At 72.5% G+C, this 18,582-nt stretch overlaps 3 protein-coding genes across 3 annotated transcripts; 1 reads left to right on the forward strand and 2 right to left on the reverse strand.

Annotated features, from left to right (window-relative positions):
• Window positions 1–216: 216 nt before the first annotated feature.
• AURANDRAFT_62489 (hypothetical protein) lies at window positions 217–4,611 on the reverse strand (the record flags this gene model as incomplete). Its single annotated transcript, XM_009037069.1, has 3 exons — window positions 217–2,379; window positions 2,537–4,281; window positions 4,437–4,611. 3 exons carry the CDS (start codon window positions 4,609–4,611, stop codon window positions 217–219), a joined length of 4,083 nt encoding a protein of 1,360 aa, XP_009035317.1.
• A 1,167-nt stretch (window positions 4,612–5,778) lies between these two features.
• Window positions 5,779–6,048, reverse strand: petJ2 (hypothetical protein; the record flags this gene model as incomplete). Its single annotated transcript, XM_009037068.1, has 1 exon — window positions 5,779–6,048. A coding segment is annotated over one exon (270 nt), but the record flags the coding sequence as incomplete, so codon positions are not given.
• A 2,189-nt stretch (window positions 6,049–8,237) lies between these two features.
• AURANDRAFT_58799 (hypothetical protein) lies at window positions 8,238–17,307 on the forward strand (the record flags this gene model as incomplete). Its single annotated transcript, XM_009036591.1, has 3 exons — window positions 8,238–8,332; window positions 11,483–11,486; window positions 16,681–17,307. The coding sequence occupies 3 exons, from the start codon at window positions 8,238–8,240 to the stop codon at window positions 17,305–17,307; spliced, it is 726 nt and encodes a 241-aa protein (XP_009034839.1).
• Window positions 17,308–18,582: the final 1,275 nt, after the last annotated feature.

The raw sequence follows: 18,582 nt of genomic DNA on the forward strand, positions 1-18,582 counted from the left end.
CGAGGGCCAGAAGCTCGGCGTCGCGGACAACCAAAACTTCTTCGGCGACGTCATGTACCTCTTCCAGAAGGACACGCAGGACGCCTACGCCGCCGCGCAGCTCGCGGGGAACTTGCGGGGCGATTTGTAAGAGATGGAGTTGCCTCGAGGCTCGAGCCGTGCCGTCTAGACGCGACCACGAGGAACGGGTGGCTCGTCGAGGCAAAGAGATGTAGTTTAGAACGGGTTCGGCGGCGCGGACGGGCCCTGCTGCGCCAGGGACCGCGCGAACGCCTCGTCGCGGGCCTCTTGCTGCCGGCGCTCCTCGTCGAGCTGGATGCGCAGCTGCTGGGCGACGCGGAGGTCGTCGGCCTCGGACGGCGGCGGCGCCGCGTTCTCCGCGGCGAGGCGCCGCGCGAGCGCCGCGTCCGCGTCGGCGCCCGGGGCCGCCGCGGGCCGCGCGGCGGCGCAGATGGCGCAGGCGGCGGCGGTGAGCTCGTTGTTGAAGGTGCACTGGGGGCAGGTCCAAAAGGCCGCGGCCCCGGCGGCCGGCGGCGCGGGCGGCGGCGCGGTCCGCGGCGGCGCGGGCGCGGCCGGCGGCGCCGCCGGCGGCGGCGCGGCCGGCGCGGGCTTGCCCGTGTAGACGTCGACGTGGTCCGCGTCCTCGGTGCCGTCGAGCGGCCGCGCCTGGAAGAAGGAGTCGATCGTCGACTCCGGGTGCTGCGACGCGACGACGGTCGCCGCGTCGGCCCTGGGGTCGTCCCCCGCCGGGAGCGCGACGTCGCCGCGGAGCGCGACGAGGAACTTGTCGCCGCCGAAGACCTTGCGCGGCACCGTGGCTTTCACCTGCGTGCCGTCGGGGCCCCGGACCCAGAGCGCGTCGCCCGGGCCGAAGCCCGTCGGGCACGTGACCTCGAGGAACGACGCCTGCTCCGCGGCGAGCCGCTTCTTCTCTTCCTCCGCGGCGGCCGCGGCCTCCGCGTCGGCCCGCGCCCGCGCCTCGGCGCGCGCGGCGTCGTCCGCGACCCGCTGGATGTCCTCCGCCTCCCGCCGCGCGGCCGCGACGGCCGCGAAGCGCTCGGGGTCGAAGAGCTCCAGCTTCGGGTCGTCGTCCGGGGGCTCCGCGAAGGGCGGAAAGGGGCCCGGCCGCGGCGCCCGGTCCGTCGGCTTGCTCAGCGTGAGCGGCGCGTCGGCGACGAGCGTCGCCGGCACGGACGCGAAGTAGATGGTCCGGTTGTCGCGGTCGTAGGCCTCGTGGGCCCTGGCCGCGACGGCGTCGAGGCCCGGCGCCTTCGCGGAGCCCAGCGCGCCGCCGGCGAGCGCGTACGCGCTCCGCGTCGCCTCCGTGAGGTCCGGGTAGGCGGCGTGGTCGTGGCCGCCCCAGCCGCCCTTCGTGCCGGCGTCGCGCAGCGCCGCGAAGCGCCGCTCGGCGCGCGCCGCGAACGCGACGGCGTCGCCGGGCCGCTCGGCCGCGGCCGCGACGCGCGCCCGCAACAAGTCGCCGACCGCGAAGCCCGCGAGCGACGCCGCCGCCAGGTTCGCCGCCATTTGCCTGTCCTGGGGCTCGACGGCGGCGACGGCGGCGCCCTCGGCGGCCGCCGCGCCGTCGGCGAGGCGCGGCGCGACGGCCGCGGGTTTCGCGCCCGCCGCGAGCTCGCGCGCGAGCGCCTTGGCCACGGCGAGCCGGTCCGCGGCGCCGAGGCACGCCGACTTGAGCGCCGCGGCGACGTCCGCCGCGAGCTCGCGCGGCGGGTCGTAGCGCTCGAAGGGCGCGCCGGCGGCCGCGGCGACGCCCGCCCAGCACCCCGCGGCCTCGCGCAGCGCGGCCGACGCGCGCACGAGCGGCCCGCCGTCCGCGGCGAGGTCCCCGAGCTTGAGCGCGCCGCCCGCGAGCGTGCGCGCCGCGCCGGCGGAAAAGGCCCAGGCCGCCGTCGCGAGGCACATGGCCGCGTCGACGCGGCAGCCCGCGGCCGCGGCCGCCGCGAGGCGCGGCGCGCCGGCGGACTCGAGCGTCGCGTGGCCCGTGCGCCAGCAGAGGCCCGGGAACCCCGTCGTCCAGGACACGGTCACGGGGCCGTCGAGGCGGCAGTGCCTGGCGACGCCGGCGTCGAGCGCGGCGCCGAGGAACGCGACGGCGCGCCAGGCCGCGACGGCCGACGCCGCCGCCGCGAGCGCCGCGGCCGCGTCGCCCCGCTCCCGCTTGTCCCGCGCCACGGCGGCCTTGAGCGTGATGAGGGCGTGGTCCGCGGCGCGACAGGCCGAAAGGAGGTCGTCGGAGCAGCACGGGGCCAGGGCCTGGGCGTAGGAGAAGTCGCAGCGCTCGGGGAGCTGTTTCGGCTCCTGGAGCCAGCACAGCGTCTTCACGAGAGCTGCCTCGTGCAGGATTTCGGCCATCGCTTCCTGGGCGTACGGCGGAGGCGCGGCGTCCGCTCGACACAGGGGAACGCTGGCGCTCTCTCCACAAGCTCTTCGCCGAACGCTCATTGGCTGCCTCCCCCGACGCCGCGTAGGCTCCGCGTTATCGTTTCGGCTTGAGGCGCGAGTCGTGGACGGGCACCTGGGGCACGTCCATGCCCTCGGGGTACTGGGGCCCGAGCTCCTGGGGCTTGAGCTTGGACTCGGCGACGGCCTTGCGCTTGATCTGCTTCCGCGGCGCGGGCGCCTCGCGGCCGATCTTGTTGAGGTTGACGTGCTTCTTCTTGGGCTTCGCCGGCGCGTCGCCGTCGCCGTCGCCGTCGCCGTCGCCGTCGCCGCCGGCGCCCGCGGCGTTGGCGCGCTCGTTGTCCATGCCCGGCGCGAGGTCCGCGAAGACGCCGAACGCGTCGAGCTCGTCCGCGTCCTTCTGGCGCTGGAGCTCCTTGGCGACGAGGCCCTGCTCCGTGATGAGGCGCTCCTGCTCGCGCGCGTAGGCCTCCTGGCCCTTCTTGACGCGGATCTTCGTGACGTTGAACGCGACGTTCTTCATCACCAGCTTGCCGACGGCCTTCTTGAACTTCGCGCGGCCCGCGGCCGCGGCCTCGACCTGGGCCTCGGACGGCGCCGGCGCCGCCGCCGCGGCGTCGCCGCCGCTCGGCGCCGGCGCGTGGCTGTCTTTGGGGGGCGGTTTGATGGGCGAGAACGCGCCGAAGTTGAAGAGGCCGCGGAGCGGCGTCGACGGCGCCGCGGCGTCGGGGCCCCGCGACGTCTTCGGCCGCTCCATCGTGCGGAAGCCCAGCCGGATCTGCTGCGCGACCTTGGCGCCCAATTTCGCCGGGCTCAGGTTGCGGATGCGGTCCTCGACGGACACGCTCTCGCGCCGGTCCTTGATGACCGCGACCGTGTCGCGGCCGCCCATGCCCTGGAGCGCGGAGTCGAGCGTCGCCTCCATGAGCTTCGCCGCGGACCGCGGCGTCAGCGGCGCGTCCTCGTCGCGCTCCGGCTCCTCCTCCGGCGCGCCCTCGCCGCCGTCGCCGTCGCCGTCGCCGCTCCCCAGGATGCCCGCGGCGCTCAGGCGCCGCGTGAGGATCTGCGACGCGCGCCGCAGGCCCTCGCCGATGGCCGACGGCCGCGTCTTGGCCTCCTTCATCTTGTTCTTGAAGCGGTTCCGGAGCAGGTGCTTCTCGCGGCGCTTCTTCTCGTTGAGCGCCGAGAGCTTCGAGTCCGTCCAGCGGATGATGTGGCGCTGGAGCTCGAAGTTCTCCCGGCCGTTGAGGTCGCGGCCCTGGGCCTTGAGGCGCGCCTTGCGCCGCTCGAGGCGCTCCATGCCGTCGGGCTTGTCGGGCACGGGGTCGCCCTTGCCGTCGCGGCCGTAGTACGAGTCCTGCCGCAGCCGCATGCGCTTCACCTGCTTGTCGCGGATCGCCGCCTTCTCCGCGAGCACCTCCCGGGCGTGGACGGCGTCGATGGTGTCGCCGGGGTCCTCCGAGGGCGGCGCGGGGTCGTTCTTGCGCCATCGGTGCCGCGTGCGGTCGACGACCTCGATGGACTCCGCGACCTCGTGGTGGTACGCCGCGAGGCTCGGCGCCTTGTCGCCGCCGCCGGCCATGCGCCGCCGGCTGTAGGCGAGCATGTAGGGCAGCACGTTCTCCTGCATCTTGTCCGTCTTCTCCGCGTCCACGGCGACGCGGAGCTCGTCGAGCGTCGCGCGCCGCCTCGCCATCTCGCCGCGCCACTCCCCCAAACTCCGCCCGATGGCGTCGGGCGCGACGCGCCAGGGCGACTTGTCGCCCTCGGCCGTGAGCACGCGCCCGGACCGCTGGATGCGCTGGTGCATCTGCAGCGGCTCCTTCTTGAGCCGCACGCCGACCTCGACGTCCTGCTTGCCTGGGGAGGGGCGGGGTCCGATATGGTGGGTCAAACGAGCGGTGGGTCAAACGAGCGATAAACTCTCGCTGCGAACGCGCCTCTCTTTTTTCGCGCGGCGGGTCGGACGAGCGATCGACTCTCGGCGCTCTCCGGCGCGGTCGTGGCGACGCGACGGCGAACGCGTCCGCGCCGCCGCTCGCCGGGGTCGCCGCGCATCTTCATGGCCTCTTGCAGCGTCTTCGGCTTGCTCTTGTGCCCAAAGCCCGTGCGCACGCGCACCTCCTCGTGCTTCTCCGCGACGTGCGCGTGCGTCGGCATGGGCGCCACGTGATACGTCGACGCCGGCATCGTGTCGAGTTTTAGGTTCGGCTCAGGACCAACCCCTTTGTACCGCCTTGGCTACCGGGCTACGAAGCCGCCGAGGGTGCCCATGGCACCCCCGACACACGATGCGGCCGCGCGGCCCGACGGGACGTCGGAGTGCTGCCCCGCCTCTTAATCGAGAGAGCAGTTGTGGTGGATACAACTGCATCTTGCAGCATCTCAGCGCATTGCCTCTCGGCGATCGGGCCTGCGCGGCGAGGCATCGCCTCGCAGCAACACAGCAGCGCCGACGCCGCCGCCGCGCTGCCGCAGCCTCCACCGGAGCCGCGCGACGCGCGCGCGCGACCGCAGAAGCGATCCCCGCCGCCGCGCCGGGCCCGTCCTCACCGCGCTCGCGCAGCCTCCTCCCGTGCGCCGCCGCGTCCGCGCCTCGTGTCTTCGTTCTCGTCGCGCGTGCCAATGACTTAAACCCTACGGCGATCCCAACGGCGGCCGGGCCGCGACGCGCATGCGTCGCCGCGAGGCGGCGGGTGCCGCGGCGCGGTCCGAACGCCCGCGGAGCCGGCTCCAGAAGGACACCGTCCGCTGTGGACTACTACTATCCCACACACCCATAGAAGCTGAGGCTCGAGCGAGAGACGCCGTCGTCTCTCCGAATCGAAACACCCCCGCGCGATGACGAATGTTACAATGACCAATCCGAACCGCGGTCCAAAACGGCCCATGCGTGTGGAAAATCGATTATCTCTGTGGTTCCGAGCGCTTAGGTTTCTTTGCTTGCGTTCGGGCGCGTAGCTCATCCTGGAGGAGCCCCCCGTCGTCGCCTACATGCTAGAACGTGCCGCGGCGAGATCGCTTCGCGCTCCCTCCTACGCTCCGCGGGACTCGCGCCGCGGACGCGACCCGCTCTGCACTCCGCGCTCTACGCGACCCGTGCTACGTCCCTCGCGACCCGCTCTGCACTACGCGCACTACGCAGCCCGTTCCACATCCCTCGCGCTGCGAGACGCCGCAGAAAGTCGCACCCGCCCGGTCGACGAGGTCGAGGAACGCCCCCTAAGCGCCTGCGAGCGATTCTATCACCCGACCTTGGGGCTCACAACGCCCCGCTGGTGCCGAAAGGCCCGGCGTCTCGCGTAGCTGGGTGGCGTCATGTTACAGGGAGGGCGTGCGGGCGGTCTTGGCGCGCGCCTACTCGTCCCACTTGTCGCCGTTGGCCTGGTCGATGACGTAGGCCGCGACGTCGCCGATCTCCTCGTCGGAGAGGCGGCCGCCGAAGGCGGGCATCGCGTTCTTGCCGTTCGTCACCTGGGTCACGACCGACGACTCCTTGCGGCCGCCCGTGAGGTACGAGTCGAGCGCCTCCTTGCGGAGCGTCTTCTCCGCGGCGATGACGTTGTTGCCGCCGGCGTGGCACGCGGCGCAGTTGCCCGCGAAGATGGTCGCGCCGGACTCGACGTCGCCCTGCGACGGCGCGCGGAAGTGAGCCACGGCTGGCGACGCGGACGGCGCGCGGAAATCAGGACGAGCTGGAGCGACGAAACGCGAGCGCGCGCGCTGGGGCGAGGCGCGCGAGGGGTCGCGTTGGCGGACGCCGCGGACACACGGCGAAGGCGGCCGTGGGCGCGAAGACCGCGGACGCGCCGAGGATCGCGGCGGCGACCTACGGAACGGGCGACAATGAGAACATCTGCCGCAGTCCGGCGACCGTCGATGCGCGCACCTGGGACTTCGTGGCGGCGAGCTCCGTGGGCGCGCGCGCCGAGTGGGAGGGCGCCTGGAAGGCGGCGGCGCCGGCGACGAGGAGCGAGAGGGAGAGCTTCATTTTGTTGATGTGCGGAGGGCTCTGGATCGTCGAAGGCTGTGACTGCGCTGGTGATGACGGCTCGCACAGGAGCCCGCCGGCCGCCGCGCCTGCCGAAGCCGACATGCGGAGTACGCCGTCGTGGCGCGAGCTCGGTAGTTCAGAAGATGCGTGGGCTGTAATCGCGACGTCTCCCGCCATCCGCTGCCCGCGCGCCCGCGCCAACCGCGCGCGAGCCGCGAGCAAGCGGAACACTCGCCTCGGCGCTCGACGAGCCGCCGCGACCGGGTCTAAGCGCGATACTGAGGGCGGTTATGCCGCGCGCTGTACGCTGCGCGTGCCTTGAACGACGTAACAGCAACAAAGCATCAACACCTTCAAGCTGCAGTTTTGGCCACATCCAGCTCGCACGCTTCGCAGTGTTCGCCTCGTGCTGCCAACACCTTCCTCGTCCGCTGGCACATCAACAACCCGCGGAAGACCATGCGCGCGGCGCTGCTGCAGCTCGCGGCCTGCCTCGCGCTCGCCTCCTCGCTCACCTTCTCGCGGCGCAACATCTTCAAAGGCGGCGTGGCGCTCGCGTCGACGACGCTGGCGCCCGAACCGAGCGCAGCCGCATCAACCGTCAACGCGGGCGTGCTCTACGACACGCACAGCGGCATGTCCATGCCGGCCTCGCCCGAGATGCTGACGAAGCTCGTGGACACGGCCGTGCTCGGGCCCATCCGCAAGACGCGCGGCGTGCTCTGCGTCGCGGAGCGCCACGACTCGTTCGACCACCACCTCGCGCAGCTCCGGTCCATCAAGACGCTCACGGCCGCCGTGAAGCGGCGCGACGAGAGCGCGCGCGTGGCCGTGGGCCTCGAGGCCTTCCAGCGGACGCACCAGGTCTGGCTCGACCGCTTCGTGAACGCGCGGGCCGCCGGCGACGGGACTTACGACTTCGACTTCGAGGACCTGCTCAAGGCCGTGTCCTGGGACACGACCTGGGGCTACGACCCCTACCACTACCTGCCCATCCTCGACCACGCGCGGAAGACGCGCACGCGGCTCGTGGGCCTGAGCCCGCCGCCGGAGCTCCTGTCGCTCGTCGAGCACAAGGGCGTCGAGGCCGTCTCCGGCGACCCCGTCTGCTCCAAGTTCCTGCCCGAGGGCGGCGTCGACGACGCCCTGGGCGGCGCGGCGCGGCGCAAGCGCACGCTCGACGGCATGGCCGCGAAGAAGGGCTGCGACGAGGCGCGCGTCGTCGACGTCCAGAACTTCCGCGACGAGTACATGTCCGAGTCCGTCGCGATGCACTACGAGACCTTCCAGAAGGACGCCATCGACAGGGACGTCCAGCGCGACGGCTGGCTCGTCGTGCTCGCGGGGTCGCGCCACGTCGCGCACCGCGACGGCATGCCGCACCGCATCGCGCGGCGCGTCGCCGCGAAGACGAACGACGACTCGCGGAGCGACGCGGTCTACCGGGGCGTCCACACGATCATCCCCGAGGTCCTCGACTTCCCCGTCGAGGCCCGCAAGTTCCCCTCGACGGACTACGGCGACTACGTCTGGTACATGCCGCGGAGGCCCGACTTCGACCCGAAAATCGTCAACAACGCGCCGCGGCCGCCGCCGGCCGCGCCCGCGCACCGGCCCTCGTAATTCCCCCCTGTGTTTGTTTTGCCGATGGTGTGCTCGTTTCCGCGGCCCGCTGCTGGTGGGGGCGCGACGCGTACGAGTTCAGCTGCCAAGCTCGCGAGGGCGCGCGCGCGCCGGGCGCTCGTGGCCGCTTGCCACGCGCCGCCGCCGGAGCGGCCCGCGCGTGACTAGTTCCCAAATTACTCACCCGGGCGCGTCGTCGATGAGCTCGAAGGCCGTCGGCCACTCGCGCCACCAGGCCGCGCCGCCCGCGGGCGGCGAGGGCTTGGCGAAGGCGTCGCGGTACTCGGGCAGGACGTAGAAGGTCGCGTTGCGCTTGCCGCGGTAGCCGCGGACGCGCGTGATGTAGCCCGTGAACGTGGACCACCACGTGCCCAGGAAGACGTCCGCCGCGGCCGCGACGAGCTGCTCGACCATGCCCGCCCAGTTCGGGTCCGCGTCGAGGGCCGCCTTGACGGCCCCGAGCTCCAGGACGTCGCTCAGGAAGACGAGGTCGTAGCCCGCCGCCGCGAGGGGACCGAACCACGCGCGGTCGCCCTCGTCCGTGGCGACGTAGACGACGGCCGCGCCCGCGGGCTTCGCCTTGGCGTCGAGCGCGGCGGCGACGACGCCCGCGTCGACCTTGGCGGCCTTGAACTGGAAGTCGCCGCGGCGCACGTGCGCCGCGGCCCAGGGCCGGCCTCCCGCGCGCGCGGCGAGGAAGTCGACGACGGCCGCGGCCGCGCACTGGATCTCGGCCCTATACCGCAGCTCGTCGCGCGCGACGCGCCGCGCCGCGCGGCCGCGGTCCGCCGTCGCCCAGCGCATGAAGGTGTAGTAGTGCGTCAGGAAGCGGAGGTCGCGCTTCGCGTCCGTCGCGAAGTGGATTGTGGTGGAGTTTGCGGTCGCGTCCGCGTCGACGTCGACGACGCGGCGGCCCTTGGCGTGGCGCGCGATGGACGCGGCCTGGGCCGCACCCGGCGCGCCGTAGCGCGAGCCCAGCAGCAGAAAGTCCACGCGCGGCCGCCACTCCGCGGTCGCGCCGAGGCGCCGGAGCGCCGCCGTGAGGCCGTCGCACTTCTTGCCGGCCGCGCAGCCGTCGACGGTCGGCCGGCCCGTGCGCAGCTCGAGGTACTTCTCCATGGTGATCACGCCGCCGCCCTTGGCGATGAGCTCGAGGTCGTAGAAGTCGAAGGGGCCGTGCGCGCGCCCTCGGTTCGACACGAGGTAGAGCCGCTGCGCCGGCGGGAGCACGAGCGTGCGGCCCGTGGACCAGGCGAAGAGCGCCGCCGTCTCCATGCCCATGCGGATGTTGTTCCAGCCGCCGTGGTCCGGCTCGAAGGTCACGAAGCGGCCGTCGCTCGCCGGCTCGCCTGCCGTCCGCCGCCGGAGCGCGCGCCGCGCGGCCGAGCCCGCGCCCGCGCGCCAGTAGCGCGCGCTCGCGCAGTCCCGCGGCGCCGGCGCCGGCGTCGCCGCCGGCGGCGCGGGCACCGCCGCGGGCCGCGGCGGCCACGCGGCCGCGAGCGCGGCGGCCGGCGGGCCGTGGCCGACGTCGTCCTCGGGCGTGACCTCGTCCGTCGGGTCGTTCTTGATCTGCTCCACGGTCTCGCGCCAGAGGTTCGCCGTCTCCTCGAACATGGCCGCCGCGTCGGCGCCGAGAGCCTGCACGGCGTCGCCGACGAAGTGCTCGCGCCGCCGCAGGTGGTGCATGACCTCGCGGCCGCCGGCGCCGCTGTGGTAGCTGTGCGAGCTGATGAAGAGCACGGACCCGCCGACGGAGAGCGCGACGAGGAACTTTATAAAAAGAGGGGGACCTTGTGCGGCCTTGTGCGGCTGCAGCGCTGCCGACGGCGAGGCCGGCCGCGAGGACGCCATCGGCCGCGCTGGGCTGAGCCAAAGTTGAGTTTCAACTTGAAGTCGGCTCGGACTCGAGGACTCGGTCTGGGTGCCAGAGCGGGGGGCCTGGCATCGCAGGTGACGGAGGCCAACCGCGGGTCAGAAACCGCGGTGGGGCCCTCTTCGCCCCGTCCGCCACCGCCGGGACCGCGGGGCTGCGCCCGGGCAGCGTCCGGAACCCCAAGGCGCGCGCGCGCGGGAACCCGCGGCTGACGCGACGCGCGAGGCGGCGCCTCCGCCACCGCCGGGACCGCGGGGCTGCGCCCGGGCGGCGCGCACGCACGGGAGCCCGCGGCTGACGCGACGCGCGAGGCGGCGCCTCCCGCCACCGCCGGGACCGCGGGGCTGCGCCCGGGCAGCCGGAAGAGCGAAATCATGGAGAAGATCGACACGGAGCTCCTGGACGACGCCAACGCGCGGGTGAGATTCGCCTGCGTCATCTGCGCCGATCTGCTCCACGAGCCGACGTCCGTGTGCGTCCAAGGGCACCCGTTCTGCTCCGACTGCATCGCCAAGCACCTGACGAGGAAGTCGGAATGCCCGACCTGCCGCCGGCCCGCGACCCCAGCCACGAGGCTCCTGCCCTTTGAGGAGATCATGCTCGAGGCGACGATGCGGTGCAAGCACGCGGCGAGGCGCGAAGATGACGCCGAGCCCCCGACGAAGCGGGCCAAGGGCCTCGAGCCCTGCCCCTGGCGCGGCATCGTGGGCGAATACCGCGCCCACCTCGCGGGAGAGTGCCCGCTGGAACCGGTCGTCTGCCCCGTGTGCTCCGAAACGGTGGCGCATCGCTGCCTCCTCGGCCAGCACGAGCCCGTCTGCCTGCACCCGTGCCCCCATTTCGGCTGCGGGCACCGAGCGACGCGCGCCGATATGGCGACGCACCTGGTCGAACACGCGGCGACGCACGCGCTGACTGCGGCCACGAAGATCGCGGAGCTCGAATCGAAGACGTCGGAGCTCGAGGGCAAACTGGAATATTTACGCGACTGGACGCGCGTCAAGTTCGTTTGGCGTCCTCTGGCCAAAGACATCTTCAAAGCGCATGAGCCGGACAGCGCATTCTTCTCTGCATCTTTCTTAGTTTGGCCCGGATTTCGACTCCAGATATCGGCTAAAGACGTGCCGGAGACGATAGGTGACCCCGAAGGCACCGCTTACCGATTCTGCATGCGCAACCAACTCGACAAGATTCCCTCGAGATGGCATGGCAGATTATTCATGCTTCCTACTACGAATCGCACGGGTCGAACGCTCTCGTATGGAAGCCGGGATCACCCAAATCGCTTTCCATTCCAAGAAGAGAAACACTGGTCAGTATATGTTGAGAATCGCTTCACGGAAGCGCAAATTCGGGGCTTGACGCATGAAGATGGGAAACTTGCCATCAATGCCGAACTGTGGGTCAAAGATGAGTTCTCTGAGGTCTTCAGTGCACCTACCATCAACCTATCCTTGTCATCGGACATGCCGGTGGCGGATCTGCTCGGTATCGGCAGAGAGTGAAAGTCTCAGAAAGGGCACCCCCTCCCCGCTCCCATAGACACGTAACCAGCTATTCACGCGGCTTAGGTCAGTCAGTCGGTCGGTCGGTCGTCGTCGTCGTCGTCGTCGTCGCGCGCGCGCGGGCGATTCGAACCCGGCGTGCCCGCGTCGCGGTGGTACGCGTCTGGGTCCCGGAGCGCGCGACGGTAGTCGTAGGGGCCGTAGTTGTCCATCGAGTTCCAGCTCACGCTCGCGCCGCTCGCGCCGTCGCGCTGGCGCGCGAAGATCTGCTTCGCCATGTCGAGCGTCGCGTCGAGCTCGCCGGATCCCTCCTGGAGGCCGCGGAGCCGCGCGCGGCCGTCTCCGCCGAGGGGCCGCCCCGGCTCGACGGCGACCTTGACGACGTCCTCGACGGCGACCTCGGCGACGTCCTCGGCGGCGGGCGCGTCGTCGACGGTCCACGCGAGCTCGAGCGTGGACCGGCGGACGTCGTCGACAGCGCGGTCGAAGTCGCCGCCGTCGACGGTGCAGGCCGTGACGTCCTCGGACTTGACGGAGCGGTCGAGCGCGCGGGACACGGCCGCGCGGACGACGGCGGCCATGGCCGCGCCCGAGAAGCCGTCCGTGCGCGCGGCGACGTCGGCGACCCAGGCGTCGTAGGTCGCGTCGTCGACGACGTCGAGCGCGCAGGCGTCCTCGGGTTGCGGCGGCGCGTCCTCCTCGGGCGGCGGCGGCGCGCCGCCGAGGCGGAGCCGGCCCGAGGACCGCATCTTCTCCGCGTGGATCCTGAGCACGGACCGGCGGCCGCGCTCGTCGGGCCGCGGCACCTCGACGTGGACCTCGAGGCGGCCCGGCCGGAGCACGGCGTCGTCGACGAGCTCGCGGCGGTTCGTCAGCGCGAGGACGAACGTCGGCACGGGCAACTCCGACACGCCGTCCATGAGCGCGAGGAGCTGGTTCACGACGGAGTCGCGCGTCGACGTGTCCGACGTCTTGCCGTCGGAGCGCTGCCGCGCGATGGCGTCGAACTCGTCGAGGAGGATGACGTGGAGCTCGTTGGCCTCGGCGACCATGTGCACGTCCGGCGCGTCGCCGACGCGCGGCTCGACCTTGGGCGGATTCGTGAAGAGCTCGCGGAGCTGCGCCTCGGAGCTCCCGACGTACTTGTCCATGATCTCCGGCCCGGACACGACCGTGACCGCGCGGCGGCTCAGGCCCTTGGCGAGGCGCGCCGCGAGGTAGCTCTTGCCGCAGCCCGGCGGCCCGTAGAGGAGCACGCCCTTGAGCCGCTCCGCGCCGAGCTCGTCGAGCAGGGCCGCCGGCGCGCAGAGCGGCGTCCAGACGCGGCGCCGGATCTCCTCGAGGGCCGCGTCGAGGCCGCCGATGTCCGCGACGACGTCGGCCCACTTGGCCGGGTCGAGCGACCGGTACTCCGCCGCGGCCTTGGCCGCGGACTCGCGCGCCTCGAACCACTTGCTCTTCGCCGCCTGCTTCGCCTGGGCGTCCTTGGCGAGGAGCGCGGGCTGGGACCGCGCCTTCTCCAGGTTCTCCTGCGTCGCCTTGACCAGGCGCTGCTGGAAGTCGTCCTCGCGCTTCTTCGCGACGTCCTCGAGCCGCTTCTTCTCCGCGTCGAGGTCCGCCCGCGCCCGCTTCTTCGCGACGCGGCCGTCGAGGTGGCCCGCCATGGACGCCGACGCCGTCCACTGCTTGTGGAAGAAGTTCCAGTTGGCCATGGACACGTCCTCGTCGTTCCCCGAGTCGACGGCGGCCTTGAGCTCGTCGAGCGCCTCGGGCGTCAGCGGCACGTTGCGGTTGAAGAGCTGCTCGAAGGCCAGCGCGAAGCCCTGGAAATCCAGCGACGCCTCGCGGTCCGGGGGCACGCCGCACATGACGCAGAGCGCCTCGAACGTGTCGCTCGGGCTCCCGAGGTCGGGCTCCGCGGCCTTGATCTTTTTGGGCTTCCGCAGCTCGTTGCGCTCCGCCGCCTCCGTCGACGCGGAATTCGTGATGCGGAACACGGGCGCGAACCCGGGCCGCGCGCGCCGGAGGCTCGAGCGCGGTGCGCAGGACTGCAAGGCGGAGGCCGTCGCGAGAAGCAACCAGGCTGCCTTCATCGCAAATGTCAAGGAGCGTTGCGTAGGTGCAAGCCGAGCAGCAAAACCGAGGGCGTCGGGTCGCGCCTGCGACGACGAGAGTGGTGCACGCGCCGACGACGCACTTCGAGGAGGCCTGTTGCGCGGCATCATTGGCTACTTGAGCCCTTGCCTAACCCACGCGACTCGACGCCTGACTCGTCTGGACTCGTCCTGAACGAGTCCTGAACGACCGCACCGCCAACTCCCATTCGAAGAAGGAATCTTAGACCCCGCCCTTGTCGAGGGCCTCGCCGCGGACGGCCTTGCGCAGGGTCTTGACGCGGGCGAGGCGCTCCCGGTTGTCGAGCGTCGCGTCGAGCGCGCCGGAGTCCTCGAGGCCGCGGAGCCGCGCGCGGCCGTCGCTGAGGCGGTCCCGGGCGCCGCGGGGCCGGCCCGGCTCGTCGGGGGCGTACGCGAAGGGCTCGTCGGGGACGTACGCGAAGTCGCCGAGCTCGCCCGGCGCCGTGCGGCTGAGGCGGTCGACGCGCGAGGACCGGACGTTGTGGAGCGACGCGGACGCGGAGAAGTGGTGGTGGCTCGCGCGCGCGCGCGCGTCGGCGACGGCGCTCACGGCCGCGGCGCCGTGGCCCGCGGAGACGAAGGCGCGCGACGTCCGGAGCGGCGGCGCGTCGTCGCGGCCGCAGCCGTCGCAGTCGCAGCCGTCGTCGTAGACCTCGACGTAGCGCTCGCGGGGCCCGACGGCGCAGGGCTCCTCGAGCATGTCGTCGTAGGTGAGGCGCGCCGCGGGCTCCTCGAGGAAGCGGTCGATGGCCTCGTCGGTGGCGAGGCGGTAGTCCGCGCCGCGCCGCTCCGCGTCCGCGAGCTCCGGGCAGAGCGTCGCCGGGTGCGGCTCGTAGGCGCAGTCGCTGCCGAGGTCGTCGTCGCCGCCGAAGAGGTCGAGGCGCGTCGTCGCGCGGGCCTCGGCCTCGTCCATGCGCCGCTCGAACTCCTTGTCGCTCGCCTCGCGCGCCTCCTTCTTCTCGCGCGCCTCCTTCTCCTCCTCCGTCTCGAGGCCCGTCACGTCCGGGTCGTCGCCGGGCTTCGTCGCCTCGTCCTTGCCGACCATGACCTTGCAGCCGAGCCGCTTCTGCATGAGGCCCAGCGCGAGGTCGAGCTCCGCCTGGACGTTGTGCGACGCGTCCGCCAGCGTGTACTCGGGCTCGGGCGCCGGCGGCGGCGCGCAGGGGTCCGGCGCCATGCGGTTCATGGGCACGGGCGGGTGGCCGCCGCAGGGGTCGTGGCAGCGCGCCTGGCAGTGCTGCCAGGAGGCGTCGTGGCACCCGTGGTCGCCGCCGCCGCCGCCGCCGCCGCCGCAGCCGCCGCCGCAGCCGCCGCCGCAGCCGAAGGTCTCCGCGGCCTCGAGGAGCCGCAACGAGTGGGCCTCGCGCACCTCGCGCTCCATCTGCTGCCGCTCCGCGTCCTTCTCCTTCTGGAGGTCGTCCTGGAGCTTCTTCTCCGCGGCCTCCTTGGCCTGGTACATCTTGGTGAACGAGTAGAGCGCCGCGTCGAGGTGCTCGCTGATCTGGCCGAGGGTCTGGGGCGCGCCGCGGGGCGGGCCGACGCAGCCGTAGTCGCCGCAGCCGTAGCCGCCGCAGCCGTAGCCGCCGCCGCCGTAGCCGCCGCCGCCCGGGCCGGGGTCGTCGCCGTAGCGGACCGTGACGCCGTCGGCGCGGCACGGCGCGAGGTCCTCGGCGCCGAGGCGCTGCGTCATCGTCCCGATGGCCGCGTCGAGGTTCGACGCGATGTCCGCGAGCGTCGCCGTCGCCGGGTTCGGCGGCGGCGGCGCCGACGCGCGGCGCGACGCCGACGCGCGGAGCCGGCGCCTCGCGTCGGCGACGATGCCGTCCGACTCGTAGGCGTCGACGCCGCCGGGGCACGTCGACGCGGCGACGTCGAAGTCGTCGACGGGCACGAGGCCGAAGTCGCCGAGGCCGCCGCCGAAGTCGCCGAGGTCGACCTGCTCTTCTATTCCGCCCATCGTCTCCGCGCGGCGCATGCGGCTCGCCCAGCCCGCGGCGCTCCGGCCGCCGGGCGCAGTCGACGCCAGCGGCGCGCTCGCCGACCGGCCGCGGGCGGGCGCGTCCCAGTCGACGCCGTCGATGGCGTCGTCGTACTCCGGGCGCCACCGCGCGGACGGCGGCGCCGCGCGGCGCGGCGGCGGCGGCGACGGCGCCTCGAACTCCGCGGACGCGCGCGACCGCCGCTCGAGCTCCCGCCGCAGCAGCGCCTCGTCCTCGGCGGCGAGGGTCTTCTCGGCCTCGGCGGCGAGGGCCGCCGAGGACGAGGCCTCCGGGCGCCACCGCGCGGACGGCGGCGCCGCGCGGCGCGGCGGCGGCGGCGACGGCGCCTCGAACTCCGCGGACGCGCGCGACCGCCGCTCGAGCTCCCGCCGCAGCAGCGCCTCGTCCTCGGCGGCGAGGGTCTTCTCGGCCTCGGCGGCGAGGGCCGCCGAGGACGAGGCCTCCGGGCGCCACCGCGCGGACGGCGGCGCCGCGCGGCGCGGCGGCGGCGGCGACGGCGCCTCGAACTCCGCGGACGCGCGCGACCGCCGCTCGAGCTCCCGCCGCAGCAGCGCCTCGTCCTCGGCGGCGAGGGCCGCCGCCCGCGCCTCGTCGCGGCCGAAGCGCTCCGGCGGCGCCTCGTAGCGGGGGCTCCGGGCCTCGCGGCGCGCCGCCGGCGGCCGGTCGGCCTTCCACCAGACCTCCTCGAGCTCCCCGGTGCCGATGCGCCGCTCCCGCTCCTCGGGCGCTGTCGGCGGCGCGTTACGGAACCGGTCGATGAGGGCGGCGGCGCTCGACATCCCTCCCTTGTTGGCTGCCCCGCAGCTCTCGTTTGCGCGTCGATTCGTCAACCGCTGGACGGCAATATCCGCGGCGCCGCCGACCTCGCCGAAGGTGCAGTCGAGGCTCGCGGGAGATTGAGGTGCCGGCCAGCTAATATGCTCGCGGCGCGCCTGCTCGCCGTGGCCGCCCTGGCCTCGGCCCTCGTGAGCAAGCCGAATGCGCTGCGGCGCGTGCCCACGAAAGCGGCGCCGCGTACCGCGGAGCGACGACCCATGACGATGATGCCGTGCCGCCCCGGCGCCCCGCCTAGCACTATGCGCCATTCACTCACGCCCCCGTCTCCGCGCGCAGGCAGGGCGTGCCGCAGGTGCCGTACCAGCCGCCCGGGAGCGACAGCCACATGTTCGTCGACATCTACCAGCGGCTCTACCGCGACCGCATCATGCTCGTGGGCAACTTCCTCGACGAGGAGCAGGCGAATTCGCTCATCGCCGTGCTCCTCTACCTGCGCTTCGAGGACCCGAAGAAGCCCATCTCCATCTACTTCAACGTGCCCGGCGCGCTCATGAAGCCGTGCCTCGCCGTCTACGACACGCTGCAGACGCTCGAGTGCCCCGTGACGACGGTGAACCTGGGGCTGGCGACGGGCATGGGCGCGTTCCTCTGCGGCGCGGGCACGAAGGGCTGCCGCTACGCGCTGCCGAACGCGCGCTTCCTCATGCAGCGCACGGGCCTCGACGACCCGTTCCAGGGCCAGGCGTCGGACATCGGCCTCGTCGTCCGCGAGAACCTCCGCGACAACGACCGCATGGAGAAGGCGCTCGTCAAGATGACGGGCAACAGCATCGACGTCATCCACCAGGACATGAAGCGGGACTTCTACCTGAGCGCCCACGAGGCCGTCCAGTACGGCCTCATCGACAAGGTCCTCATCCCGCAGCCCAAGAACCTCGGCCGCGACAAGTTCTCCACGGGCCTCGGCCTCACGGTCTAGGCATACCCCGCCGCGTCTTAGTACACTGCTGGGATCTGCCAAGTCGGGGCCGAGAAATTTATGGGTTCAGCAGGCTCGCGCCTGGCTTCGCGGCCGCGTCGCTCGGGTGCACGCGTGGCGGCGCGCCCGCGCCGTTCCCCGCGTGGCCCGACCCGCGGAGGCTCGCGACGGCGAGCACCTTGGCCCGCAGCCGCCCGCCCGTGACATGGGGCGTGAGCTCGCCGTCGCTCTCGCGCGACATCGCGCGCGCGAGCTGGCGGCAGGACACGAGCTCGTCCTGGAGGCCCTGCGCGAGGCGGCTCGGGCTCTTGAGCTCGACGATCTGGTCGTAGAGCTTGCACGCGTCCTCGAGGTCGACGACGAAGAGGCCCTCGTGGGGCGCGTCGAGGTCCGCGATGAGGTACGAGCTCGCCGCGATCAACGCGACGGTCGCGAAGCAGAGCGCCGCGTTCAGGCCCTCGGACCCGCTCTGAATCAACAATATGCCGAAGAACATGCCGTTGCAGAGGAGGAGATTCAGCGCGTAGAGGCTCCAGTGGAGCGCGCGGCGCTCGAGCGCCGACCGCGCGTAGCGGCTCGTCGCCGTCTCGCCCGCGGCCTGTGTGGAAATCAAATCTTCAGCCCGACTTCAATGTGCGCGTATTTGAGAGTTTTGACGCAAGCTCTTCGGCTCTGCTTCGAGAACTTGACGAGAGCGATCGATTCGTCCAAAAATCAGCCAAATCGACTTCGATTTGACCGAGCTCGATAATTTCAACGTTTGGTCGGGACGTCCCAAACCGGCGGTTGATTTTCTCACAGCCCGCGGCCTCGAGCGAGCTCTTGGCGATGTCGTTGTGGAACTCGCCGCAGTTGGCGGAGGCCTTCTCGAGCGCCGGGACGATGCTGTAGAGCTTGGCGAGCTGCTTCACGTCCGCGCAGCGGCCGACGGTGATCTCCTCGAGGAGGTGCTCCGCGTAGACGAAGAGGATGTCGAGGAGCTCCGTCTTCAACGAGAGCTGGTCGGCGCTCGCGGCCGAGAGCGCGGCGATGAGGAGGAACGTGCGGTGGAGGCCCGCGCACTCCGCCGCGAGGTGGGCCTGGATCGCCGCGAGACGCTCGCTCGCGACGCTCAGCGTCTGCGCGAGCACGAGGCCGTAGACGAGGCCCGCGACGGAGAGGTAGGACGCCGCGGCGTCGTTCTGGTACGCGTCGGCCTTGTCGCCGTTGTTCCGGTAGATGGTCCGCATGAGGCGCGGCGCGCACGCGAGGAGCACGAGCGATCCGAGCGAGCTC

This window comes from Aureococcus anophagefferens, assembly GCF_000186865.1.
Source record: "Aureococcus anophagefferens unplaced genomic scaffold AURANscaffold_5, whole genome shotgun sequence".
NCBI classification, from domain to species: Eukaryota; class Pelagophyceae; order Pelagomonadales; family Pelagomonadaceae; genus Aureococcus; species Aureococcus anophagefferens.